Raw genomic sequence first — 22,328 nt, 5'->3', positions numbered from 1 at the left:
CTCGGCTGCTACTCCCCCACAAAAGTCCTAACTCGTAAGGGCTGGTCCTCGCTTGAGGTACTTGGTGGGTGCTTGGACCATTGAGGGAGTGGTGGATGTGGTGGATCAATAAAACGGACCAACTATGAGCTGGAGCTGGACCCTGCGTTTCCGTGCTTTTTTCGCCATCTTCCTCCCGCCTGTATTCGTCGATTTGTGACTTCTGGTGGATCGTGTCTACCTGCTTATGCATGCCATGCAGCTGAGCGCTTCAATTGTTTGCTCCAATCGACTTGATCCGATCGCCTCTGGAGTCTGGCGTTCCTGGCAATCCAAGCCTCCCAAATGGCCATCCCAAAGAATTCATGTGCGTTGCCGTGATGTCGCTTGCCCTCAGACCTCTGGCACCAATCTGGTCTGCCTTTGCCTGTCTACCCTCTGAACGCCTCTTCTTTGCCTTTTCGATCCCCAGAGTCGATCAGGACCGCATTCGTCTTCTCGTCAATCAGCTTCCCATGCTCAGAAATGCGACCCTGCTTCTCTACCTCTGCTTCAACTTCTCGTTTCTCTTCTTCTTCCTCTTTCCTTCACCCTCCCTCCCATTGATTTCATGCACAGCGGCCACTCGGTCTTCACCCATCCTACACTTTGACCTTCCTTCACCTCGTCTTATACTTCGGTCTGCCTCCGCGCATACCTTAGCCTTGCTACTACAGCCTCACAAGCACAAGTATTCTGTACCAACACCCTGCTCGTCGAAGATCCTTCTTGCGCACCGGTACAAACATGTCCTCTGTCCCGCTCCTTGACCAGATCCAACTCCCCACTCCTACCGACACGCCCAGGGCCATGGAACAAGATGAACCATCGCCAGTCTCCTACGCCAATCACTCAACTACCTGGACGCCAGTCGACGGCATGACCCCGATCACTACCAATCCTTCCAAGAAACGGTCGCGAGACGACACAGCTTGCGATCATGGAGCAGACGGCTCCTATTTCACCTCTATTGAAACCCCGGCGCCTATTCCCGAAGAAGAGCCCATCTACGGTGAAGGCATGGTCCTCATCAACCCGAAGACTGGCGTGTCAATCTCTGCGGAGAGCCAGACGGGGACATGGTACGAAGAAAAGGTGGAGAGGAAGCAATTGGAAGAGGAAGTCGCTACAGCAAACTTCAGACCCAAAATGCCCACAAGTCGAAAGTCTGTCCGACTCTCTCAGACCTCCATCCGGCTCCCGATCGATACATCAGTGGCTTCGGCACCCGCCAGTCCGCCAAAAACAGCCGTAGATCGACCAGAATTTGACGAGGCTACCCTGGCTTTGGGCATCGGATGGACTAAGATGGCCTCTGAAGATGAAGCCTTCCAAGCCGCTGCCAGAGGCTGGGCGAGATATCTGGAGAACCATTATACAAGGCACATTCATGGCGCGCAGATTCTGCTCAAGAGTTCCGGACTCAATGCTTATCTTGTGGGCTGTCAAGAAGGCTTCTTCCTGTTCAGCGAGGATTTACTGGAGGGAAAGCTTGTTGGCCGCACTTGGGAGACATGCTTGCAGAACTTGAGATCGCAGCCGATCGTCTTTGAGTGTGAGGAGGTCTTGCGTGCTGAGAGAACTCCTGGACCAGAAGCCTCTGCCGGCCAATTACCTCAGCGCAATCTCATGGAGAATTGGGCTGATTACAATCGACTCAACAGTCCTCAACCCATCGCCGCCACTGGTAGTGGCATGGATTTGGATTGAGGCGACACCATCTAACTCATCTACAGCGCTGTCATCCTGCTGTCGCTTTGGGCTGCAAGCTGACGCCCTGTTGAAACATGGTAACGTCGGCACACCTAGGTGCAGAAGTTGAAGGCTGGCGAGGCATGACCCCGGGTGATCCCCGAATTCACCTATTCGCCGCTGCTTTCCGCCCTTGGGCGGTACACACGCCACACGCCATGTGGCATCACCCTCTCACAAGCATGTGAAGAGGGTAGGCGCTGAGCGCGGATGGCATCGAAGCGACTTCCATAACATCCTGCCTTAAGGTGCGCGATGAAATTTTGAAGTCTCGACGGAGCAACTTTTTTACTCTATGCTGAAGACTTCATGAACACGAAAAAGCCAAATATGTAACATAATGTTAGGCCTAGTCACGGTGACACCAAGGTCTGTCTTCACGCTGGGAGTGGACGAAACTGCTTTGCAGGACGGCTGAATTTAGGAGTCTGCGTACATCGATCCGACTTCCGGCTGGCCATCTATCCAATGAAATACTCAATTTCAACCGACTCTCCTTCAACTGTACTATTCTCCAAGAGCCTGCTGTCTGAATCGACCTTCTTTGTCGCATCCTCAATCCAGATCCAAGTCTTCACATCACTACTCCCATTTCCACCAAAAGCCGAAGCACTATTGGTTACCTCACCCATTTGCTTGAATGCTTTATGCTGTTTTTGCACTGCTGCACTTTCATCCCAGCCTCCGGCACCGTCTTTGGTGTTCCATTGTTCCTTCCAAGCATCGATGTTGGTACTGGCGCTGGGTACCTTATATGTCGTCACAACAATTCTCCGGGACCTGTTTACTCCCAGCAATGCGATATCCCCATCGATATGTCTCACGATATCGACCGTCATGGATTGGCCGATGGCTTTGGCGAGGTCGACGGCTTCAGAAGTCGACAAGAATGAGATATGATCATCGGCAGTCTGCCAGCCGCCAAGAAGGTAGAACAGTTGCGCGTCGGAGGTCGAGCGGTAGAGATGGAAGGGGATGCCCGAGGCGGAACCGGCGATCTTTAGGCACTTTGTCCAGAGTTCTGAAAAGGAAGATGGTGGTGGGCTAGAGGACAGCGATGGGTGCAGTCGGACGCTGGCGAGTTCGATCAGGGGCATGATGGACGGGGGATGCACGAGTTCCTACGGCCTGGCCTGGTCAGAGGGAGGCAGGTAGGAAATTGTACTAGTATTGACTTATGCTGGTGGTCCCGAGAGTTGCGAAAGATGACGGTGGTTTACTCATGTGCGCAGCTGAACTTTATATCTCTCATGCGGGATCTTTCCTCACTTGCAAGTTGAATCTATGTCCATTTTGGCCCCCCTGTGGTACTACTTACCCTACCGTCTGAGGTTCTGATGGAGGGAGTAAGGTGAGACCATCTGGACTCTGATTCTATGCTCTAGGAATGGTCACGTTGATGGTACTCAGCGGGTGGGTATTTACGAGACGGCATGAACGAGGATGATCAGCGTTGCAGTTTCCAAGTCCAGGTCAGCGAGACCAATGTACTCAATGTACTCGTACGAGTAGCAAGGGCGGATGGTATCTCGTTACGGATGAGTGGCGTCGCTGCTGACATTATATAGAAGAAGAATGTCAATCGCGTCATCCGCTCTAAGTTCTGCGCAGTAGCAATAGTAATAGATCTACCGGTTACTGATGTGATAAGCGCCTACGAGTAGTATTACTACTAGTAGTACTTAGGGCGCTCGAATACTATCGATGTCGAGTAGCCATACAGTAGTAGCTAGTACAGAACTCCTGGAATAACGGTTACCTTGCGAAGTCCTAGATGAACCCTTCACGAAGTCTTGGACGCCCTGGGCATCATCCGCGTAAGCACTTGCCAACTTCGCTGTCATGACAAGCACCAAAACTTGTACTCAACAATATCCCACTTCTCTCCTCAGCGAGTGAATCTGGGTCTTAACTTCAGATCATGGCCTCTTTGGCTGAATGTACCGGGACTCAGCCTGTACACCCTTCGAAAAAGAGTGGTTTTGGCGTCAACGGACAATTATTCTCCGAGTCTTAGTCGCCTGCTGTCGGTTTACAGCTGAGGCTGGCCAAAGCCACGGCACGATACGATAGGCTTGAGGCCTTTTCACCCTGGTCATGGGCCAGAGAAGCTGAACTGCGCTTGGCGTCTGCGGAAGGAATGGCCATCAGCTCGCAATTCAGAATCTCGCTGTTCTTGAAATGTTGGAATTGCAGTCGGGAATTCATATCCATGCATTGAACCAAACATCGATTGTTGGAATGGCTCCTATGAACTAGTAGCGGTCAGTGTGCTATTACTACTGTACTGGTCTTATCAGGCTGTGCATTACGAAGCCAGTGCCTCAGCCTAACGGTCGCCATTACAAGACGAGCCAGACCTATGGCGACCTCCCTTCCTTTCTGACAGCAGCACCGACTGGTACGTTGACCGTCAACGACAGAACCTCACGAGTCCGACCCCAAGACGACTCGGCAACCATTCAGCCCTACTGTACCCCGTTATCGGCCGTTGGGGTTCACCCGTCTCAGAGTTGCACACTGAAGGTTTTGTTGAGCAAGAGGAGTCGCGATACTACTAGTACTGGTAGTACTAGGCAACGGAGGGCAATGGGTAGCTGCTTTTCCGCGCCGCAGGGTGACCCAGCAGCTGCCGGTGGATCACAAACCCAAGACCCTCTCAGCCAGGGTCTTGCGGACGCCCAACAAGCCGTAGGCCTCATTGATGGTATCTACAAGATTGTTGAACCACATGTTCTCGAAGCAAAGCACAAAAGAGATGAGACGAAATATCTCAAGAAATTCATCGGACTTTGGTGGGAACAGGCTTTCGAGTATGGGGCCTGTATGGTACCAGTCCTGGACGTCGACAATTTTGAAAAGCATCTAAAAGGAAAGAATGGACGACTGCAGCCTCGGGGTGATTGCACGGCCAGTTCTCCATGGGGCCGCCTTTTACATGCTTTAGCAATCGATCCCGACGACCGTATACTAACCTGGAAACCAGCAAGCGGAGCTCGTTGGGAGATGCCTATGCCCAAAGGTGAGCTTGCAATGGATGTTCGCGGGGCAGCCTTCTGCCACCTGGTTAACCTCTACAAGGTAGAGGACCCAAGTGACGAAGGTTTCCTAGTCGAAGGCAAGCGACAAGAACGTGGTCGCTGTCGTCTCTCCTTTGGATGGCTCACCTGGACGAGTGTCGATGCAGGCCATATGCTCGCGACTTTTGAACCCGACACACTGCCAAAGCTCAATGGCCCTAAGGTGCCTCTCGGACGGGATTCCACAACCCTGCAGGAACAAGGTGATGTTGCCCTATGGACATCTTACAAGGCAGCTTTGGAAAAGGGCATCTCCGATGAAGAACTCATTTGGCCAGATCCGAATAAGACTCCACTCCCCGAAAGGCTGGAGCGCCTTGAGGTCAGTCTTCAGAAGATGCAACTCAGGTCGTCCGAGCTCATCCTCACGAGAATGTGGTTGGACCAGGCCAGCAGTATCAAGAGACGCGCCACGACAGACGGGGGTAAAGATGACACCTTCCTGCAGGATGCGTACAAGACATTGGCGCAGCACCCGAAGAGGTCACTCCTGAGGGAATATGAGTGCAGTGAGATACAGGACGAGCTGAGGAGCTGCTTCTTCTTCAAGGAAGATGAGTTTTGCATACAGGCAATTTCCCCAGAGTATGCCTCGCTGCCGTTCCGCGAGATCTCTTATCGTCAGGTACTGCGGGCTACCTTGGAGTCGTACAGTACCCAGCCTCCAACTTCATGGAAGGGTCGACTGTATGCATCGCGGGACCATGTTTACAAAGTCGTGACCCAGTCTCGGGTTTTGAGAGTTGATCCCGATCGTGTTCGGATCCTTGACTTCGTCCCCGCTATGGAGTGCACGCGTGCATCTTTAGCCGTGAATGGATTCTGTTGCCAACAATACCAGTGCGAGTAATGTGTTCATGTGCGTGCGTCAAGCTCAGTCCAGGCATGGTAGAACTCTTAAAAGATGGTGGCTAGTAGGGTAACGGTGCTGACATGTTGCGTTGATTCGGGCCATTCCGAAGACATCCTTTTGCGGGGTTCTGGGGGTTTGACCGGAATTGTATCGGCAAGAGAAGATGGCAAACACCGTATTCACTACTACGTTAGTCATGGTGCTCAATAATCAACCGCGGTCGCGTTCCGTATGCGTATGCTTATCCCAAGGGTTGGCGGCCTATATTAAGAGCCATGCGTGCGGGCGATGCTGATTTCTGATGATTCTCTGCTCGTACCATAGGAGTCTGAGCTCTCGACAGTGCCAGAACCAGATCCAAGAGGCAAGACACACTGCGCACGTCGTTGCAGAAAACCATGAGCGCGACGAAGAGCAAGCCCGAGGATCTCACGGCAGAGAATCTAACTCAGCACGTCATCAAGACTTGCACGGAGAATGTATCGCATGAAAGGACCGCGGTGTTGATCGCAGGATTGATCCAGCATCTGCACGACTATGTCAGGGAGGTCCAGCTGAGGCCTGGCGAGTGGGAGGCGGGATGGCAATATCTGACCGAGGTGCGTTTTCACATCCTCTCTTTGTTTTTATGTTACCTGAGCAGATGGAACATGTGCCCCCTTCCACCATGCATGGTATTGGAGCGAAGGTCCCCCATGGGATTTGATCTGCTTACATCGCTGAACTGACGCTCTGACCATTGGAAACCAGACTGGACAATTCTGCACACCGGACAGGCAGGAAATGGTGTTGTTGTCCGATGTGCTCGGCGTCTCCGCGCTCGTGGACACCATCAATTCGGCGCAGGCCAAGTCCAGCGTAGCCACCGAATCCTCGGTCCTGGGCCCATTCCACAACGATGCAGAGACCCTGGAGAACGGCGGGTCGATAGGGTCCGAAGGCGTGGTGGGCGAGCCGATGCTGATTCACGGGACCGTGACATCCACCGACGGCGAGCCGATCGAGGGAGCCACCGTCGACGTCTGGGAGACGAACGGCAATGGCTTTTATGACATGCAAGACCCCAACCGAGACGGACCCGACTGTCGTGGGATCTTCCGCACCGACAAGCAAGGGCGCTTTTATCTCCTGGGCGTGAAAAGCGTGGATTACAACATTCCAGACGAAGGACCGGTGGGGAAGCTGCTCAAGATCTTGGATCGTAATGTCACCCGTCCGGCGCATGTGGTAAGTTCTGTCCACTCCGTCCCCAGATGAATCAACCTAGCGAACTCTAGTTCCAGGGCCCCTTTTCCAAAAAAAAAAAAAAAAGAAAATGAGAAAAGGAAAATTGTTGACTGTGAGAGCCATGATATAGCACTTCCAACTCAGACATCCTACCTACATCGACCTCACGACCGCCCTGTATGCCGCGGACAGTGCGCATATAACCACCGATCCTGTCTTCGGAGTCAAAGCGTCGTTGGTCAAGGAGTTTCAGAGATTCGACAAACTACCCGAGAAAGCGCTGGACTATGACCTGCGCTATTCTCCCGCACAACAGGACCAGGTCGCCAAGGAGGGCATCTGGTCATTGGAGCATGACTTTATACTTGTGCGCAAATGATGATACACAACGAAAGGACTTGCCCTCGCGAGTCTACCCCTGGGCTGGCCTGAGCCGGGCCTCAAATCGAACCAGGCATCTTCTCACCGAAACTCTGCAAGGCAACCCTGATTAGCAGGTGGCCAGCCTCGAGGGTGGGCCGCCCATCTGACGAGGACCGGTTGAGCTCTTACCTTGGTCTTGTACTGCACCGCACCCTCTAGCGGTTTCTCCCAGGCCTGCCGCCTTTCAGCGAAACTCTCCCACTCGGGATGGGGGACTTTCGGATACTGTATCAAAATTTCCTTATGTCAGCCGTAATCTTCCGCAGAGACAGAGCAGGAGGTGTGTTTGCTCGTGCCCACTCAGGACGATGCACTGGTCAATTGGCCGAGTAGTCCGCTCCATCAAGGGCTTGCAAAAATTAAGGAGAACCTTACAATGCCCAATTTCAAGACAATCTTCCCCTTGTACAGTGGCGTTACGCTCATGATGGGCACCCCGCATGTTTGGCAGAAATACCTGTGTCGTTCGGCGTCAGATTGGCTCACTCCCGTTATCACGGATCAATTTTTCCATTGTGACAGGGGGTCAGTACCTTCCCACTGGTGTCCCACTCATCGTATCTGGATCCTGTCATGCGTATTTAGAATGACTCACTGCAAATGATAGCCAACGCAACGGCTGAGTACTAACATCATACTTCTTCAGGTTATCCTTCCCTTTAGGAAACTGGACCTTTTCTTCTTCGATCAGCAGATTGGCTCCGAACCTGATCAAGTAGTACATCTCGTCAACACAATGACGCGAATGAATGTGAGGCTCCCAAGGCAGCAAAATGCAGAGTGCACCCCTGACGAGGTCTGTCGGGAAGGGGGAAGGGGAAGGGGGGTTCTTGAAAAGCGTTTGAACCTACAATCCTCCAGCGACTTTACGACAATTGGCGCAGTGACAGAGGTGTCCTCGTCTTTGCTCTCCGAAGAGATTGTCGTCGGTGACTTTGACCTGAACGGCTGAAACAGGATATGTAGAGTCAGCCTCGCTCCTCGACGTGTCGAAAAGCCTTGAGAGTCAATCGCCAAGTATTCTGTACCTTTGCACAAGCATTCTCCTTCCATCTTGGCGTGGTCTTTTGCAGAATGTGTCCAAATAGTGCCAGAATCTGTTGCGGTGCTGATGTGAAGTAAATTTGCCAATGAGCCGTGTTAGATCGATGGTGCCTCCGTTGGATTTGATTGACGATAGCTGTTTCCGCCGACTTGTACAGGAGCTTCGACCGTGCGGGGGAGAATCGTGAGAGGATGTTCGGATACTAACTAGCGAGGCGGCTTCGTTCGTGAAAGTCGGCGTCGACGTCATCCTGAGGTGGAGGAAGTCGAACCACATGTGCCAAACCATAGCGGTGTGGGCAGGCCTTGACCTTACTCCCACTCGTACCCTCGGGTTCATGGAAGTGTCTGCTTGACATGGCCGAATGGCAGACAGTAGTCCTAGGCGTAAGACATGGTCGAGTCAGGGTCACCAAGTACGCAAGTGGTACGCCCTGTACGGTATCTCGGATTCGGTGGTGCCGAGAATCAAATGGCAACTTCGAGATCCATGTCTCCGAGAACCCCCAGGTCATTCTCGAAATCTCGCACTCGCACTTCTCGAAATCCCTCGGCTATATCTCACGGCCTTCAGTCTCGGCTTTGCGGGGTTGACAAATGAATGAGCTGATGCGGAGCTCATCAGTACGAGCTTGACTCCCTGGGCGAGCTTTGTAGCCTGCGGTAGCTGTTTCCCGACGCCCTGTAAGCGACCGATCAGCACTCATCTGAAGCGAAGGTCACCAGGCTTTCCTCTGCGGGGAACGTACTACTCGTAGCTTCCTGGCTGGCTTCAGCGTTGGTCCAGTCACCGAGCCATAACCCATGCTATGATATCAGATGTTATTCGTTGTCGCTTGCGGGGACGCACAGCAGGCTTTTCCCGGATGAGTCGGTTTTGAGGGGTCATGTACGTACCCTTGCAGTGGTAGGGAGGTATGAAAACGAGATGGAGACAGGTCAAGTCCAGTCCAGACCAAGTCCAGTCTTGACCTCTCTCTCTCTCGTCTCTATCGGAAAGCAGGCTCTTCAAAGTATTTGTTATCGTCCGAGTGGCCACATCGCGTTTACCATTTGACCATGTCTTTCGTGAGCGAAGTCGTCAGCAGCCTTACCGGCGCAAGCGCGGAGGTGTACGACCTCGTCGTTGTAGGCAGTGGTTTTGCGGTGTGTCCGCCTGCAACGCCAGTGTAAGAAAGTCGTGCTGATCATCAACAGGGTTCCATGACCACTCTGAATTTCCTGGAAGAATGCAAAAAGCTTGGCAAGAGAGGCAAAGTAGCCCTGATCGAGGCAGGCAAGGAGGGAGAACGATGTGGTGCAAGCAGGTCAGTTTTAGGGGTCTGGGCAAGAACAAGTTGACTGATTGACCGCGTACAGATGGACCATGGCATATCTCAGGCTCGATAAGGGTTCGTACTGAAGCACCCATAGAAGGCTATCGAAACTCATCCACGCAGACAACAACTTCGATTCAGACTGGAAGCATGAAATGAAGGCAAGTCAAGTATATGCTTGTCAAGGCGTGCTGGACTCACCTATTGCAGCGTGTCAGGTCAGAATCAAGGCGTACCAGTTAGGCAGTCGGATCTGACAGTATCAGCAATGGCCTGGCCGATCAGGAGTATTGCGCCCGGATGGAGCAAGAAGTGCCCATCACCGCACAGTACCTTATTGATCGTGAGTCACAAGGACGAGGCTGTGCTGTATGCATCCCGAGCTGATTTTTCGCATAGACGGTGTCAAGTTCAATCATCACGACGAGAAAAACGTTCTACTTGAGTTCAAAACCAGTAAGAGAACAAGTTTGCGCTGAAATGAGGTATCGTACTGACACTGTTGAAGACCAGCACTTCGTATTTCCCGAGGTCAGTTGGCTCAGCTTCTGTCTCGTTCCAACATGATAACCTTGCACACAGGGAGGCGGTCATGCCATCATCAATGCGTTGTTCGACCATATTAGGAAGTTTGAGGGTGTGACCATCATGTGGGAAACCCAGGCGGAGCACTTGTTGACTCAGGACGACGGTACTATCTGCGGAGTTAAGGTGCGGAAGTCTGACGGACGCATGACCAAGGTGCATGGCAAGAAAGTGATGCTGGCATGCGGAGGGTTCGAGGGAAATCGAGAAATGTGCGCTCATCAAGAGCTGAAGCGACTTGAGAGGCTGACGCATGGCAGGTTGGGCAAATATGTCGGACCCAGAACAGAGCACCTCGAGCTCATTGCTCCAGGCTTGAAGTACAATACTGGTTTCGGGCTAAAGATGGGCTTGGAAGTTGGCGCTGCAGGTGAGTGAAGCCTCTGGAAGGGAATGTTGATACTAGGCTCATACCGACCCTAGTTGCGGGATCGATGAGCGGCATGCATGTGAGTCGATTGTCCAACTCGAATGTATCAGGGCGTACGCTGATAAGGAATGAAAGTGCGAGCTCGTCGACACCAGAGCAACCAAGCCGGACGCTGTAATTTGGGGTCATAATTACGGTATTGTCGTCAACAAGTGAGTCAATGTGTTGTCCTTGTTCTGCTCAGGGGCGACGTAACAGACTGATTGCCGATAGGCATTGTAAGAGGTTCTACGACGAAGGAAAGCGACAGTATGGACGTTCATTCCTACTTCGGCCTCAGGCTAACACAAATCAGCCTTTTCGCGACTTTCGAGATGATTGCTCTCGAAACCTGGAGAGACCAGGATCAGCAATCATATTTGTATGTGAAATCCAGATGTGGAAGCAAGGTGCTCACTCGTCTCCAGCGTCACCGACAAGACTATCATGGATCGGTTCCGACCAGGTTGGGTGTATGATACCACTGACCAAGAACCAGAGCAAAGCGACACCCTCGAAGGTCTTGCTGAAAAGCTGGGCCTCGATCCTAAGGAGCTGAAGAAGACTGTGGATGAGTTCAACGGGGCGTTAGTGGGAAATGATTGTGCATGCAAGATGATTGTTGACAAATGCTAGGATCAATGAGAACGAATTCGACCTCATGAAGCTTGATGGCAAGCGCACCACAGGGTAGGAGGTGTCCGAGGCTTCTTCGATACTGGCATTGCTGACGGTGTGCCAGATTGTCACCCGACAAGACCAACTGGGCGCAGCCCATCAATACGCCTCCTTTCTATGGGTCAGTGACCACCGACTGATCAGGCTTGTTGAGCTGTTATTCCTGACCAAACACAGATATCCCATGAAGGCACAGCTGACTTTCACTTACGGCGGGCTCAAATGCGACCTCGATTCGCGGGTGTTGGCCACGACGGGCGTCCCAATTCCTGGTACGTGCGACGTTGCTGTCTCCCCTCCATCCACAGGCCGGAGCCAGCCAATGCCATAAAATGATCGCGGTAGTTGACAGCTCTGTAGGACTCTACGCCGCTGGTGAATTGAGTGGATTGTTTTATAACGAGGTAAGCCGGTAAAGCTGTCCAACTCAAACCGTGCTGACAATCGAACAGTGTAAGTACTGGTCCTTGGCGACGAATGCCTCTTGCGGGGAGACAAGGCAGATGCGAGTGGATAGGTGTCCCCTGGCATCATTACCACGTTGCTTTTGCTCGTTGGCAAACTAATATACTACCCAGATCCTCCTGCAACGAGCGTGCTCCGTTCTCTCACCTTCGGCCGAATTGCGGGTAAGGATGCGGCGCAGGCACTCTAAACGGAAGTATGTTGGTGGTCTTGATCAAGGAAGGGGAACTTGAATGAGCAATGACGTGTGAGCACGAAGGACGTGCAGCAGATAAGGTTCATATACAGCGAAATGAAATCAGAGGTCGTCGACGTGATAGAACTGTCTTGTTTGGCGCGTCGCTAAGGCCTGCGTGATTGATATCGGAATGTGTTAGCCTCGCGCATCTCAAGAGCCCGCCGTAGCTTCTGTCCATCATCAAGGCTGACATCAAGGCCGAGTCGTAAGACCGTGCGTGATACAGCTCTATCTGATACAACAAGTCATGTCTTCGCCATCGTCATTGGCCGACTTCAAGAACAGCCCAGCCAAAAAGTGATACCCGGAGGACAGCGAATTTGGCTCCAGCCAGAGACAACCGACCACATCTAAGCTTTGGTCCTCAAGACAAAAGGATGCTTCAAGGCCTCATTCGGGGTGATTCTCTTCTCGGGTCTCAGATCCAAGCATTTGTCGAGTAGATCAATGAACAATTCCAATTCCTTCCTTTCCTGCTCGTCCAGTCTTTTGTCCTTGGGAATCAATCTCGATCGCAAGTCTTTGACTGGTTTTGGTTTGATATCTATCATGCGCACCACGGTGCGGCCGGTAACCTTGTCGACTTCTTGAGCTCGAAAATTGAGGAGATCATCAAAGTAATCGTAGGCCAAGGTCCCTCGTCGCAATAGTTTGTGCGGAAACTTGCCTCGACATTCCATGATTGCCCGAAGCATACCATTGTTGTTCCGACCAGTGAACAAAATCTTGCCGGTGTACAGCTCATAAAGCGTGCAGCCGATCGACCACATATCGATGCCGTAGTCGTACGGAATACCAAGAATGACTTCTGGTGCTCTATAAAACCGAGATACGAGATATGGTGCGGTTGCATTTTCGGTGATCGGCGACGCCGAACCCAAATCACAGATCTTGAGAGTGCTCCTTGCTTCGTTGACAAGAATGTTGTCGGGCTTGAGATCGGCGTGAATATACTGGCATTTCTTCAACAAACTCAGTCCCAGAAACAACTGCTGGGCGTAGGCTCGAATTGCTTTAATATTGATCCCCACATCTCGGCCAAATTTCTTCAGCACTTCCCGTAGATTCATTGACAGATTTTCGAAAACCATACATAGATGGCCCTTGTGGTCGAACGACCGCTGAAGACGGATGACGTGTTTCTTGTCCTCTGGGTCATTGGCGGCAATGTCCTTCAGGATCTCGATTTCCTTGATACCAGCCTTTCGCATTGTCTCATTGTTACGCACGATTTTGACGGCCACGGGCTTGCCAGTGTGTCTATCAGTGGCTCGGACAACAGAGGAGAACATTCCTCGACCGAGATTTTGAGTCACATGGTAACGATCTTGAATCAGCTCACCAAGGATAGTGATGTAGTACCCTTCCGCATCGTCCCAGTTATCCATCAAGGTGACGTCCAGGGCTTGAGCAGTCTTGGTCTCTGCCCTTACTTGCATCGGGGCTTCTGCAAACATGTCATCATCGTCTTCGTCGGCAAACATGTCAAATTCATCAGCTTTCTTCGGGCCAGGCGCAGATGACTCCTTGATATGTTCAACAACCTGCTCTTCTGCCTGCTCTAAAGAGATATCATCCTCTTTGAACAAACGCTTGTCGTGACGCGCCCGCTCCTCTTCCATATCTACCGTGGGGTCATAGTCAGCCGCCGAGGTGCCATCTGTTGGTGGCGTGTCTCTAGGAGAATTGCTCATTTCGGCATCGGCCTCAAAGTTGAAGTCGGCAGGAGATTGTGGCACGGACACTTCTTTCGGTGTTCTAGGGGAGGACGAAGGTGGTGATTCTGACATAATCAGTAAATGACTAGGCGATGGTGCAAGTAGGAACTTACCGGAACGGCCTGGAGTGGTGGGATAACTTTCCGTGGCAGGGCTGCCGGTCCTCGAGTCTGTTCCCAGATGAAGTGCTTGGACTAAAAGTGGTGGAGCCTGGCCTCTGTACTTATTCTTGATGGCTTCTCGACGTCGGCGTCTTTCCTCGATCAAAGCCGCTTCATCGACTATTTTCGGGACTTCGTTAGTGGCGTCTTCTTTTGGCACAGTGTTAGAAACGTCGCGTGTATCTCTGCTCGCATCTGGATCGGCAGGCCCAGCTTGCGTTGCTGCTGCGGCAGAGTTCGAGACGTGGCCTGGTTGTCTGCTTGTCGAAGCGGCACTCGTTTCTGCCTGACGGCTTGCTTGCCGCAAATCTCCCTCGCTCTTGCCCGAGATACCAGTCACCGTCTTTGTCTTGGCTCTTTCAGCGTCATCAAGGCGCGAATGTCGATAAGGAGACCGACTTCTGCTCCTGCTTCGTGAATACGTTTTGGACCGTTTTGCGCCTTGTTCCTCGTACAAGCCATGCCCACGGCGCCGTCTATCGTCTTCGTATCTTACTGCAAAAGTGCGGGGATCGTTGTTCGACCTGTTTCGTGAATGGTCAAAGTCTCGCAGACGCTTCTCGCCCCTGGGAGCTCGATAGGGGGATCTCGAACGTGATCGATTTGCTCTAGGCGCAGTGCTATGCGACGTAGAATAGGGTCTAGTATGACGGTCAACCTTGCTGTTATTGTGGAAAGATGGTATGCTCTTTGCCTTCGCTTCCGAATCTGAGCTGAAAACTTCGCCGTCAGATTGGCTCGGTGATCTCGAAGCCATATTGAGGATGATATCAAGTCCTAGGCGAGGACTGACACCTAGTCTTCAGTCGATAAACTTGTTAGCGAAGGATTCTGAGATCAAAAGCACTTTGAAGTTGTAGAGCCCGACCAGTGTCGTCCTGCCTATTCTCCTTCTCAGCTTGCCATTCAGCCGAGGTCTGCGTATTCCAAACTCTTCGTTTGATCGTGCTGATTGCGAACCTCGGACGCTTCACAGCAGATGCAAAGAGATGAAATCCGAACTGACTGTCAAAATGGTAGGCAGACTCCCAAAAGCGGCGAGCCCTTTTCCGGTACATCCTCCGGGCAAAAATACCGTGCCGCTTTATCTCATTCCACTACGGCGGCGTGAATTGAAGCCTATTGCCTGACTACAGTCTAGAATGCGAACGGTCTTAGTCAATTCTCTCACTCTGACACGAGAATTTGCAAGGTCGTTACCGTGTGGCACTCAGTTTCTTCATATCACGCAAAAGCCAACATGGGTGGTCAAAGTCGAGAAGGTGCGTTGTTGCAGTGCGCATCTCAGCCTGCTGAAAATTGAAATTGACTAGAGAGCAGGCGGCAAAGTCAAGCCTTTGAAGGCTCCAAAGAAGGACAAGAAGGATATGGACGAAGACGAAATTGCATTCAAGGCTAAGCAAGCTGCGGGTATGGATGAGCGAGATTATACGTCCTCCCTGGAAATCGCTGACTGAGACGACCAGATGCCAAAGCCCGAAAAGAGATGGCCGACAAGGCGAAAGGCAAAGGTCCTCTGAATGCCGGTCAGCAAGGAATCAAGAAGAGTGGGAAGAAATAAAGCCATGGCAGCGTGATGACTGAGATAGACGATGAGGTTATGAGCAAGGCGTAAGGGAGGCGCAGATGGTATGCTTTTCTCAGGCCGAACGAGAATGACGATTACACCACGATACATGAACTCTTGATCTTTTCGGCTTCCACATGTCGTTGACTACTTGCTGGTGTTCTGTGACGGCTGAGATGCATTTGGCTGATGGAAAGAAAGATCAGCAAAATGTTTGCCTGCTCACAAAAACTCCAGGCTCTCTACTGGTCATTCCTGCCTCCGGAGCAAGCCAAGAGAGGACTTATAGTGTCTCAGCACAGGAATGAACAAGAAAGGTACCATTGCGTTCTGTCGGGACTTATTGATGTTTGCCACGATTGATTGTTTGATTGATCTTGTCCTCACAAACGTGAGCTTACCCGCATAACCATTCTTGCTTCCGGCTCCTTCCTTTAAATTCATTCTATTATTTCTCCAGGACCAGGCTTCCCTCAACACCAAATTCTCCCACTGCTTTCTGCGCATTGCCAGAAGCACTCAACCGCGTCGCCTTCTTCTTCGCTCTAGACCCAGATTGGCTTCTCAATCATCAATACCATATCATCATGGAGGACAACGGCACTCCTCCCGCTCCTCGCGAGGACCGCGGTCCGCGTATTCCTCCAGCCAAACTCTCAACCATCGAAGCCGATCCTACTATCTCCATCTTTTACAGACCAAACAAGTCCTCTCCCCTCCAACTTCTCGATGGCAGATTCTCTCGGGACGCGGCCATGATCTTCTGCGACCGTATCCGACGTGATCTCATGAACAACAACAGTAAATCTTTCACCATCAATGGTGGGGATTTGACTGGTATGAAGGAGGTCCTTCTCTGGATCAAACAGTGTGTTTCGGCGCAGAACATCGTCAAGTACAGAGAAGTAAGTGCTGCAAATTCCTGTCACCATCTAGTCACTGACAGCTTTCTCGGTAGCTCGAAGACGACACCTGTGAGCTCTTCAAGTCGTACGCCAATGTCATCATCTCAGCAACTTACTTGGGAATTCCTGCTCGCGATCTCGCCGATGGTCTCGTCAAGCGCATGCTAGGTATTGCTCGAAAGGTGCTTATGAGCTGGGAAGTTGTCGAATGGTTCTACAAATCCCCTGCCTTGGATGCCTGCACCGAGTCGGTCCGCGAAGTCGCCGCCGCGAGTGTCTTTTGGGGATGGTGGAACGGAAAACTGAATGAAGAGGAGACTTCGGAGGACTTGATGTTTCTCGACATGCTGAGAATTGAGATTCCCAAGCTCGATCAGGACTTGCATGATTGGTGTGAGCGCAACGAACGAAACGTGAGAGAAAAATGGGAAGAGAAGAGAAAAGCCAAACAGGAAGAACAAGCTGGTTTCGACAATGCCGGTGATGCTGGCGGCTTCTCGTCTGGAAGCGGAGGCGACGGCTGGGACAATGCGGGAGAAATTAGCACTGGTGGTAGCGGCTGGGATGCTGGCGACGGCTTCTTGTCTACCGAGCCACTCATTGCGACTGCAGGAAACCTTGCACCTGGTGGATGGGACGCTGCGCTTCAAGCACCTGAGAACGATGAGTTTGGCTTCGACTCTGGAATCAGTGTCAACACCGGTGCCAGCATGGAAAAGCAAGAGCATGGATTCGACGCCTACAAGCCACCACCAGGAGAACATGGAGCTAGGCACGACAAGAAGGGCAGCTTTGGTATGGAGAATGATGGCGGAGACTGGGCAGAGGAAGTCAACGATCATGTCCAGTACCAGAATCAGTCATGGTAGATCACCGTCTGATCTGGCTTAACGGCTTGGAGTGCTCAAGACTAGCATGGAAAGTCAGCATTGTTGAAAAGCGTCCTGGCAAGAGAGCAATCGAGCAGAGACGTGTTGAGTCTCCATGACGAGAGATCCTGTCAAAGAAAAGGCTCTCGTGAATCAGGCCTGGTACTGCTGCCGATACTCGGTATCTAGGTAGTCACAACCAGAAAAGGTGTGCTAACTAGCAGTTCTATGGTGTGCGCTGACACTATGCAAGAATGGAAAAATGAGATTAGAAAAGAGTTCGATTCGATCTCCATCCTCGAAGGATCATGGGCTCCTCAAGTGCAGTATCCTAGATCTCGTCAATCAGCGATAGTTTGTGGAGTAGATTGCTTCGTCCAACGGTGCAAATCATGGTGCATCTCCCCTGGACAAGCTACAAACGCCGTCTGACGAGATCCCGAAGACGAGTGAGGATGAAATTGCACGTACATACTAGCGTTGCTATGGCTGGATTTTGGGATCTCTACGGAGCGTACTCCGTACTGTATCGCACGTATCCAGGGGGATGATAGTGTACTCTACCTAGCTTGCTAGGCACATGGGGGAATTTGCTTTGCTCTGGCCATAGCGTAGTTAGTGCATGGGCACATTCGGGTTTCTGTGACTATAAGCTTGATGCAACCGTCACTCTTGCTGGGTGACAGTTCAATGCCGGTGTCGATCTCTGCCGAAGACGGGAAACTATTAGGAGGGACACGTCTTAGCTAGGGACTGGAGGAGAGGCAATGTGATGTTTTGGGCTTTGCAATTTAGAGTCAATATAGCACGGGAGAGCTCGTAAGCGCATTGATACAGCAAACGCAAAAAGATTTCACAATGTTCAAATATGCATTACTAGGGTATATCCAATCTCTGCCTGTCACAATAGAAACTTCATCTGGCATTAATCACCAACGCAGAATTTGGGTATTATCCTTTTCTCAAGCCCGTTGAACCCGGCCGCTGGAAATGCTAGACGAAGTTGCTCATCCCCATACAAAATGAATCCGTAAATCACCATGAAACCTAGTAATATAGGTCTTCACGGTCACCGTGATGGACTTCACCGAACGTGTCGATTGTAAGACTTGGGCATGGCTTCTACACGGATGATGTGGCGGTTGAAGCAAGACCGGTGAGGATGTTCAGGAGTTGCTGGGCGAGCGAAGTGACTTCTGAGAGGAGGCCGTCGACATCAACGCTGCTTGCAATACCTTCGACGTCGGTCAAGAGAGTCTGGACTTCGCTGATGGCTGCGTTGACGTCTCCAACAAGGCCGTCGAGTGTTCCAGTGAGGTCGACGCCGCTGATGACACCGTTGAGTTCGTCAACTGTGCTTTGGAGGGTGGACTTGATGGTGTTGAGGGCTCCATCAACGTCAGACTCGACTCCACTGACGATGCTGTTGACACTTGCGTCAAGACCAGAGACTGTGCTGATGATGGTGGGCAGCAAGCCGGTCAAGGTGCTGAGGACTTCGTCAACGAGGCCGGTGACGGAGCTCAGATCCAAGAGTTGACGCTTGTCAACAACCATGGTCTCGACTGTGGCGATGTCACGCTTGACTGCCTCAAGAGCGCTGCTGAGCTTGGCATCTACAGGACATGTGAGTATCTTGTGTAGGACATGGGGACAACTTGAGTCATACTGTTCAAAGGGATAGCCGAAGCATAGACGGCGAGGAGGAGAGAAGCAAGAACAGCTGCGGGACGCATGTTGACTGTTTGATAGGATGTCTCGGAGACTTGTGTTTGAAGAGGCTTTGAAAAGGAGTTTGGAGTTTTGAAAGAGTGGACGGTGGCTTGCTACCGGGTTCAAAGGAGTGACTGCTGAAGTTGTTGATGAATCGGAAGGGGAGGACAGGAGCAGACCATGATTTATATAGGATTTCAGATCGTGTATGAACGTCACGATGAAGATGTCGTGCTTTCCCGAGAACAGACCAAGGACTATGTCAGTCAAGCACTTGGATGGTGCACCACCGTGCCAACCTGGCTAGCATTGCGATTCGGTCCAGTTAGCGAAACAAGTCAGTCCACGCAGTCCTAGTATGGCAGGTCGTAGGATCTGTTGGGCTTGATGTCGAGTCGGCGGTTTGAAGTTTGCACATCAGCTGGAATTGGTATATGACGATCAGCAGTACTCTAATCCAAGATGACTTGGTGGCTTAATCTTAGAGGTGCCCAATGCGGTCGGATCTGCAGAGACCTACCCTCTCCTGCTATAACCTGATCGACACGGGTGGAGTACTGGAGCCCCAGACATTCAGGGGACTTGATGAGGCCAAGCGCCGGGCTAGGGTTCGGGCGTACATACTGTATCTGCAGAAGTTATGTGGTCGTGCGGGCTGCAGGATGACGAGGCTATGGTTGTGATTTCAGAAAGATGTCGGATTACCCTACGATATACGCAACTGAAGCCTCGTCAAATTGCCGAAGCGCGGGGTAGAGTGGTAGACGGGACGACATCAAATGATCTGAATCGTGACGAGCACGGAGCCCCAATAAGCAAATCCATAACATTGCGGAATCTGCAGCACTTACTGTGTAGAGGCAGTCCACAAGCAGGAGGGTCTCCTGCTCGTCGTTGTCTTGAGCACTGGCCTTTTTGCAGCCTCTGACGAACGCCGGCTCGTCCACGGTCAAGCAACATCCAAGAAAACTTGACACATGAGCATGGGCCCAGAAGATGGTGCCACCTAGGTGGGTGCGAGAGCTGGCTTGGTTTTGAGAGCAAGGGGTGCACCAATCCGCCAATACCGACTTTCGTATGGAGACAACTTGTCGCCATCATTGCCACATAAGAAAGAACCGGGCTTGAATATGGAGCTGGCGCTAATCTCGGAGGATTTTCGTCTTCATTTGGGTCGATGAAACAATCAGTTTGCTTGCCAATATCGCTTGGCAACCTTGGCCTTTGCAGGATGAACTGACTCCTGACTTCTTCATAGCTGTACCACTCGAGCAAAATTGCATCTCAAGGATCTACAAAGACCGTTCACGCCGTCTAACGTTGACGTGGAGTCTCAACCTCCGCTGGGGAGATTCCCGCACACTTGGAAACAAACACAGTGTCAACCTCATGACCAGTGATGCCGATCATCATAAACATGTTGCTGTAGAGGATGTTGGTAATGGTAACCCAGGGTTTGAGCGCCGGAAGAAAAACAAGCCAAGTGACATTTGGTCATGAGGCGTCGATCAAGAGTAACGGAGCCATCTGAGCCTCTCCCCTAGAAAGAGTTGAAAGGAAAGCAGCTTCAGATGGCTGAAGGGTGAGGAAGGCTTCCGATGTGGAAGTAAAAGTCTAAGCCGCTCCTTCTGCCTAGAGGGTGTTTGAACTCTTTCTCTCTTTCCTTCCTTTCTTTCTTCCTTTATTCCTCCCTCATACAAGTCACACTGCGACAATCACACAGTCTTTCCTCTATCACCACTTTGTCCTGGTTTATTGATGGCCATTGCTCTTCATCTGCTTCCGCTACTAAAATTCAGCTAAGTCAAAGTACTGCAGGCTTGTGGTTGACCGCGTAACGATGGACCCATTTGCCATCTTTCTGTTCCTTTCACTTTTCCTGTTGCGTCTCTCCTACACTGTTGCCCTTGATCCAGGTCAACCATGTAGCCCAGGCTACACACTCTGCTCACCCCAAGGTGCTTCCATACGAGATATACCTCCTATTGGACCCGGTCTTGCTAGGCTCTATCTGAATCTCATTGAAACTGTCAATCCTCAAGCCGCACCAGCTCAGGCCAATCGATCTGCAGGCCTTCATGAGCCAGCGCGCAGAACAGGACAAACTCCAGATACGCTTTGCTGTAAGTGGTTTCAGCACGTGGATATTTGACGTTGGGTGTCTGACAGGTAGCAGGTGCAGACAACACTGAGTGCATGCTTGTCCTCAGTTACAACATACCTTGCTGCTGGGTATTTACCCCTGTTCGGGTGTTCTCCTCCAAGCTGACCCGACGCATCAGGACCGGTTTACCACGAATTACTTCTTTGCAGACGGCTCCTACGGTTCGATCACGACAGGGAACTACACAACTCCTGCAGGAGACCACGCAAACTTGATCACGGGAGACTATGAATGTGCCAATGGACAATCGGGGAACATCTAACAGGGACAAACAATTGTTGAGCCCAACACAACAACGTTGACAGTGCCTACGCCCTGGACAAGCAGTGGTGTTGGCTCAGCCATACCCGCAAGTGCAGTCGGCAGCTACCTGTCCCTGACCTCATCCTCCTTGATAATAGCAACGTTGACATCGCCTCCTGCGTCTTACAGTGTGGTGAGTATCAATCCAGGCAGCTCGACTGAGAATGCAACCATTCCAGGGGTCGCCACAGGCACCGATAGATACAGCATTGGCTCCATGACGCCTGCGTCTCCGTCAACTGTTGTTCCGTCACAGTCTCAGATCACCCCACCGATCACGAGTGAGGCTTCACGAATCATTTCCAAAGGAGGTTTTCTCTCGAGGCTGATGGCATTTTCTGCTACTGCCATGTATCTGTGGATGCAGTGAAAAGACACAACTGGGATATTGATCATCATGCAAACCCTCAACTATGTTTGTCAGCTTCAAACACGTGTGAAACGCACGCAATCAATCAGCAATCATGTCACGGAAAAGTGCTAAAGAATCTGGATTCAGATGGGAGTATGGCTGGCTCAATGTCGCACGAAGCTATCGTACAGTATATCAAATATCGTAGGAGAAAAGACGAAACGGATGTATGTGAATGTGTATGAATGGGCGTGGCAATACTGCGTCTGTCGATAGTGCTGTCCGATAATGGTAACTACCTTGATCATGATGGAAATTAATATCGTTGGTGGAGCGTGAATCAGTGATAGAGTCTGTATCTTCTTTTGCCCTTTCGCACCTCTCGGGAGTCGGCGGGCATCTTTATCTTTATGTGGATAACGAGGGACAAGAACCCTAGGCGCATCGGTGAGTGGGGCGATGGAAGGACCCAAAAAGACCCTGCGGTG

At 51.5% G+C, this 22,328-nt stretch overlaps 11 protein-coding genes across 13 annotated transcripts; 7 read left to right on the top strand and 4 right to left on the bottom strand.

Moving 5' to 3' along the window:
* Positions 1-430: 430 nt before the first annotated feature.
* On the top strand, positions 431-3,317 carry PV05_08700 (uncharacterized protein). Its single transcript, XM_013458234.1, has one exon. It carries the CDS (start codon positions 766-768, stop codon positions 1,726-1,728), a length of 963 nt encoding a protein of 320 aa, XP_013313688.1. The 5' UTR covers positions 431-765; the 3' UTR covers positions 1,729-3,317.
* Positions 2,232-2,867, bottom strand: PV05_08701 (uncharacterized protein; the record flags this gene model as incomplete). Its single annotated transcript, XM_013458235.1, has 1 exon — positions 2,232-2,867. One exon carries the CDS (start codon positions 2,865-2,867, stop codon positions 2,232-2,234), a length of 636 nt encoding a protein of 211 aa, XP_013313689.1.
* A 1,042-nt stretch (positions 3,318-4,359) lies between the features above and the next one.
* PV05_08699 (uncharacterized protein) lies at positions 4,360-5,700 on the top strand (the record flags this gene model as incomplete). The annotated part of the gene is made up of 1 exon (XM_013458233.1): positions 4,360-5,700. The coding sequence occupies one exon, from the start codon at positions 4,360-4,362 to the stop codon at positions 5,698-5,700; it is 1,341 nt and encodes a 446-aa protein (XP_013313687.1).
* Positions 5,701-5,905: 205 nt separating this feature from the next.
* Positions 5,906-7,680, top strand: PV05_08698 (uncharacterized protein). Its single transcript, XM_013458232.1, has 3 exons — positions 5,906-6,302; positions 6,454-6,930; positions 7,061-7,680. The coding sequence occupies exons 1-3, from the start codon at positions 6,102-6,104 to the stop codon at positions 7,307-7,309; spliced, it is 927 nt and encodes a 308-aa protein (XP_013313686.1). The 5' UTR covers positions 5,906-6,101; the 3' UTR covers positions 7,310-7,680.
* Positions 7,681-8,093: 413 nt separating this feature from the next.
* On the bottom strand, positions 8,094-9,079 carry PV05_08697. Of its 2 annotated transcripts, XM_013458231.1 has the most exons (2): positions 8,382-9,079; positions 8,094-8,301 (listed from the first exon to the last, which is right to left on the bottom strand). In XM_013458231.1, the coding sequence occupies exons 1-2, from the start codon at positions 8,735-8,737 to the stop codon at positions 8,220-8,222; spliced, it is 438 nt and encodes a 145-aa protein (XP_013313685.1). In that variant the 5' UTR covers positions 8,738-9,079; the 3' UTR covers positions 8,094-8,219. The 2 variants fall into 2 exon arrangements, with proteins under 2 accessions (XP_013313685.1, XP_013313684.1); XM_013458230.1 differs by having other exon boundaries at positions 8,094-9,079.
* Positions 9,080-9,456: 377 nt separating this feature from the next.
* Positions 9,457-11,801, top strand: PV05_08696 (uncharacterized protein; the record flags this gene model as incomplete). Its single annotated transcript, XM_013458229.1, has 18 exons — positions 9,457-9,543; positions 9,595-9,704; positions 9,757-9,788; positions 9,837-9,924; positions 9,980-10,056; positions 10,113-10,169; positions 10,222-10,244; positions 10,296-10,510; positions 10,559-10,668; positions 10,722-10,747; positions 10,804-10,880; positions 10,942-10,977; positions 11,024-11,089; positions 11,136-11,294; positions 11,344-11,397; positions 11,450-11,506; positions 11,563-11,657; positions 11,746-11,801. 18 exons carry the CDS (start codon positions 9,457-9,459, stop codon positions 11,799-11,801), a joined length of 1,425 nt encoding a protein of 474 aa, XP_013313683.1.
* PV05_08695 lies at positions 11,661-14,939 on the bottom strand. Of its 2 annotated transcripts, XM_013458227.1 has the most exons (3): positions 14,836-14,939; positions 13,920-14,767; positions 11,661-13,871 (listed from the first exon to the last, which is right to left on the bottom strand). In XM_013458227.1, exons 2-3 carry the CDS (start codon positions 14,722-14,724, stop codon positions 12,439-12,441), a joined length of 2,238 nt encoding a protein of 745 aa, XP_013313681.1. In that variant the 5' UTR covers positions 14,725-14,767; positions 14,836-14,939; the 3' UTR covers positions 11,661-12,438. The 2 variants fall into 2 exon arrangements, with proteins under 2 accessions (XP_013313681.1, XP_013313682.1); XM_013458228.1 differs by having other exon boundaries at positions 13,920-14,939.
* Positions 14,940-15,085: 146 nt separating this feature from the next.
* On the top strand, positions 15,086-15,958 carry PV05_08694 (uncharacterized protein). The gene is made up of 3 exons (XM_013458226.1): positions 15,086-15,229; positions 15,288-15,377; positions 15,434-15,958. Exons 1-3 carry the CDS (start codon positions 15,208-15,210, stop codon positions 15,526-15,528), a joined length of 207 nt encoding a protein of 68 aa, XP_013313680.1. The 5' UTR covers positions 15,086-15,207; the 3' UTR covers positions 15,529-15,958.
* Positions 15,959-16,121: 163 nt separating this feature from the next.
* PV05_08693 (uncharacterized protein) lies at positions 16,122-17,450 on the top strand (the record flags this gene model as incomplete). The annotated part of the gene is made up of 2 exons (XM_013458225.1): positions 16,122-16,439; positions 16,493-17,450. The coding sequence occupies 2 exons, from the start codon at positions 16,122-16,124 to the stop codon at positions 17,306-17,308; spliced, it is 1,134 nt and encodes a 377-aa protein (XP_013313679.1). The 3' UTR covers positions 17,309-17,450.
* A 709-nt stretch (positions 17,451-18,159) lies between these two features.
* On the bottom strand, positions 18,160-19,483 carry PV05_08692 (uncharacterized protein). The gene is made up of 2 exons (XM_013458224.1): positions 18,978-19,483; positions 18,160-18,924 (listed from the first exon to the last, which is right to left on the bottom strand). The coding sequence occupies exons 1-2, from the start codon at positions 19,042-19,044 to the stop codon at positions 18,431-18,433; spliced, it is 561 nt and encodes a 186-aa protein (XP_013313678.1). The 5' UTR covers positions 19,045-19,483; the 3' UTR covers positions 18,160-18,430.
* Positions 19,484-20,349: 866 nt separating this feature from the next.
* PV05_08691 (uncharacterized protein) lies at positions 20,350-22,123 on the top strand. The gene is made up of 3 exons (XM_013458223.1): positions 20,350-21,144; positions 21,198-21,253; positions 21,304-22,123. The coding sequence occupies exons 1-3, from the start codon at positions 20,862-20,864 to the stop codon at positions 21,445-21,447; spliced, it is 483 nt and encodes a 160-aa protein (XP_013313677.1). The 5' UTR covers positions 20,350-20,861; the 3' UTR covers positions 21,448-22,123.
* Positions 22,124-22,328: the final 205 nt, after the last annotated feature.

The sequence above is a fragment of the Exophiala xenobiotica genome (genome assembly GCF_000835505.1).
Source record: "Exophiala xenobiotica strain CBS 118157 unplaced genomic scaffold supercont1.5, whole genome shotgun sequence".
Classification (NCBI taxonomy): domain Eukaryota; kingdom Fungi; phylum Ascomycota; class Eurotiomycetes; order Chaetothyriales; family Herpotrichiellaceae; genus Exophiala; species Exophiala xenobiotica.
The sequence above is the reverse complement of the archived record's forward strand: the minus strand, read 5'-3'. Positions and strand labels throughout refer to the sequence as shown.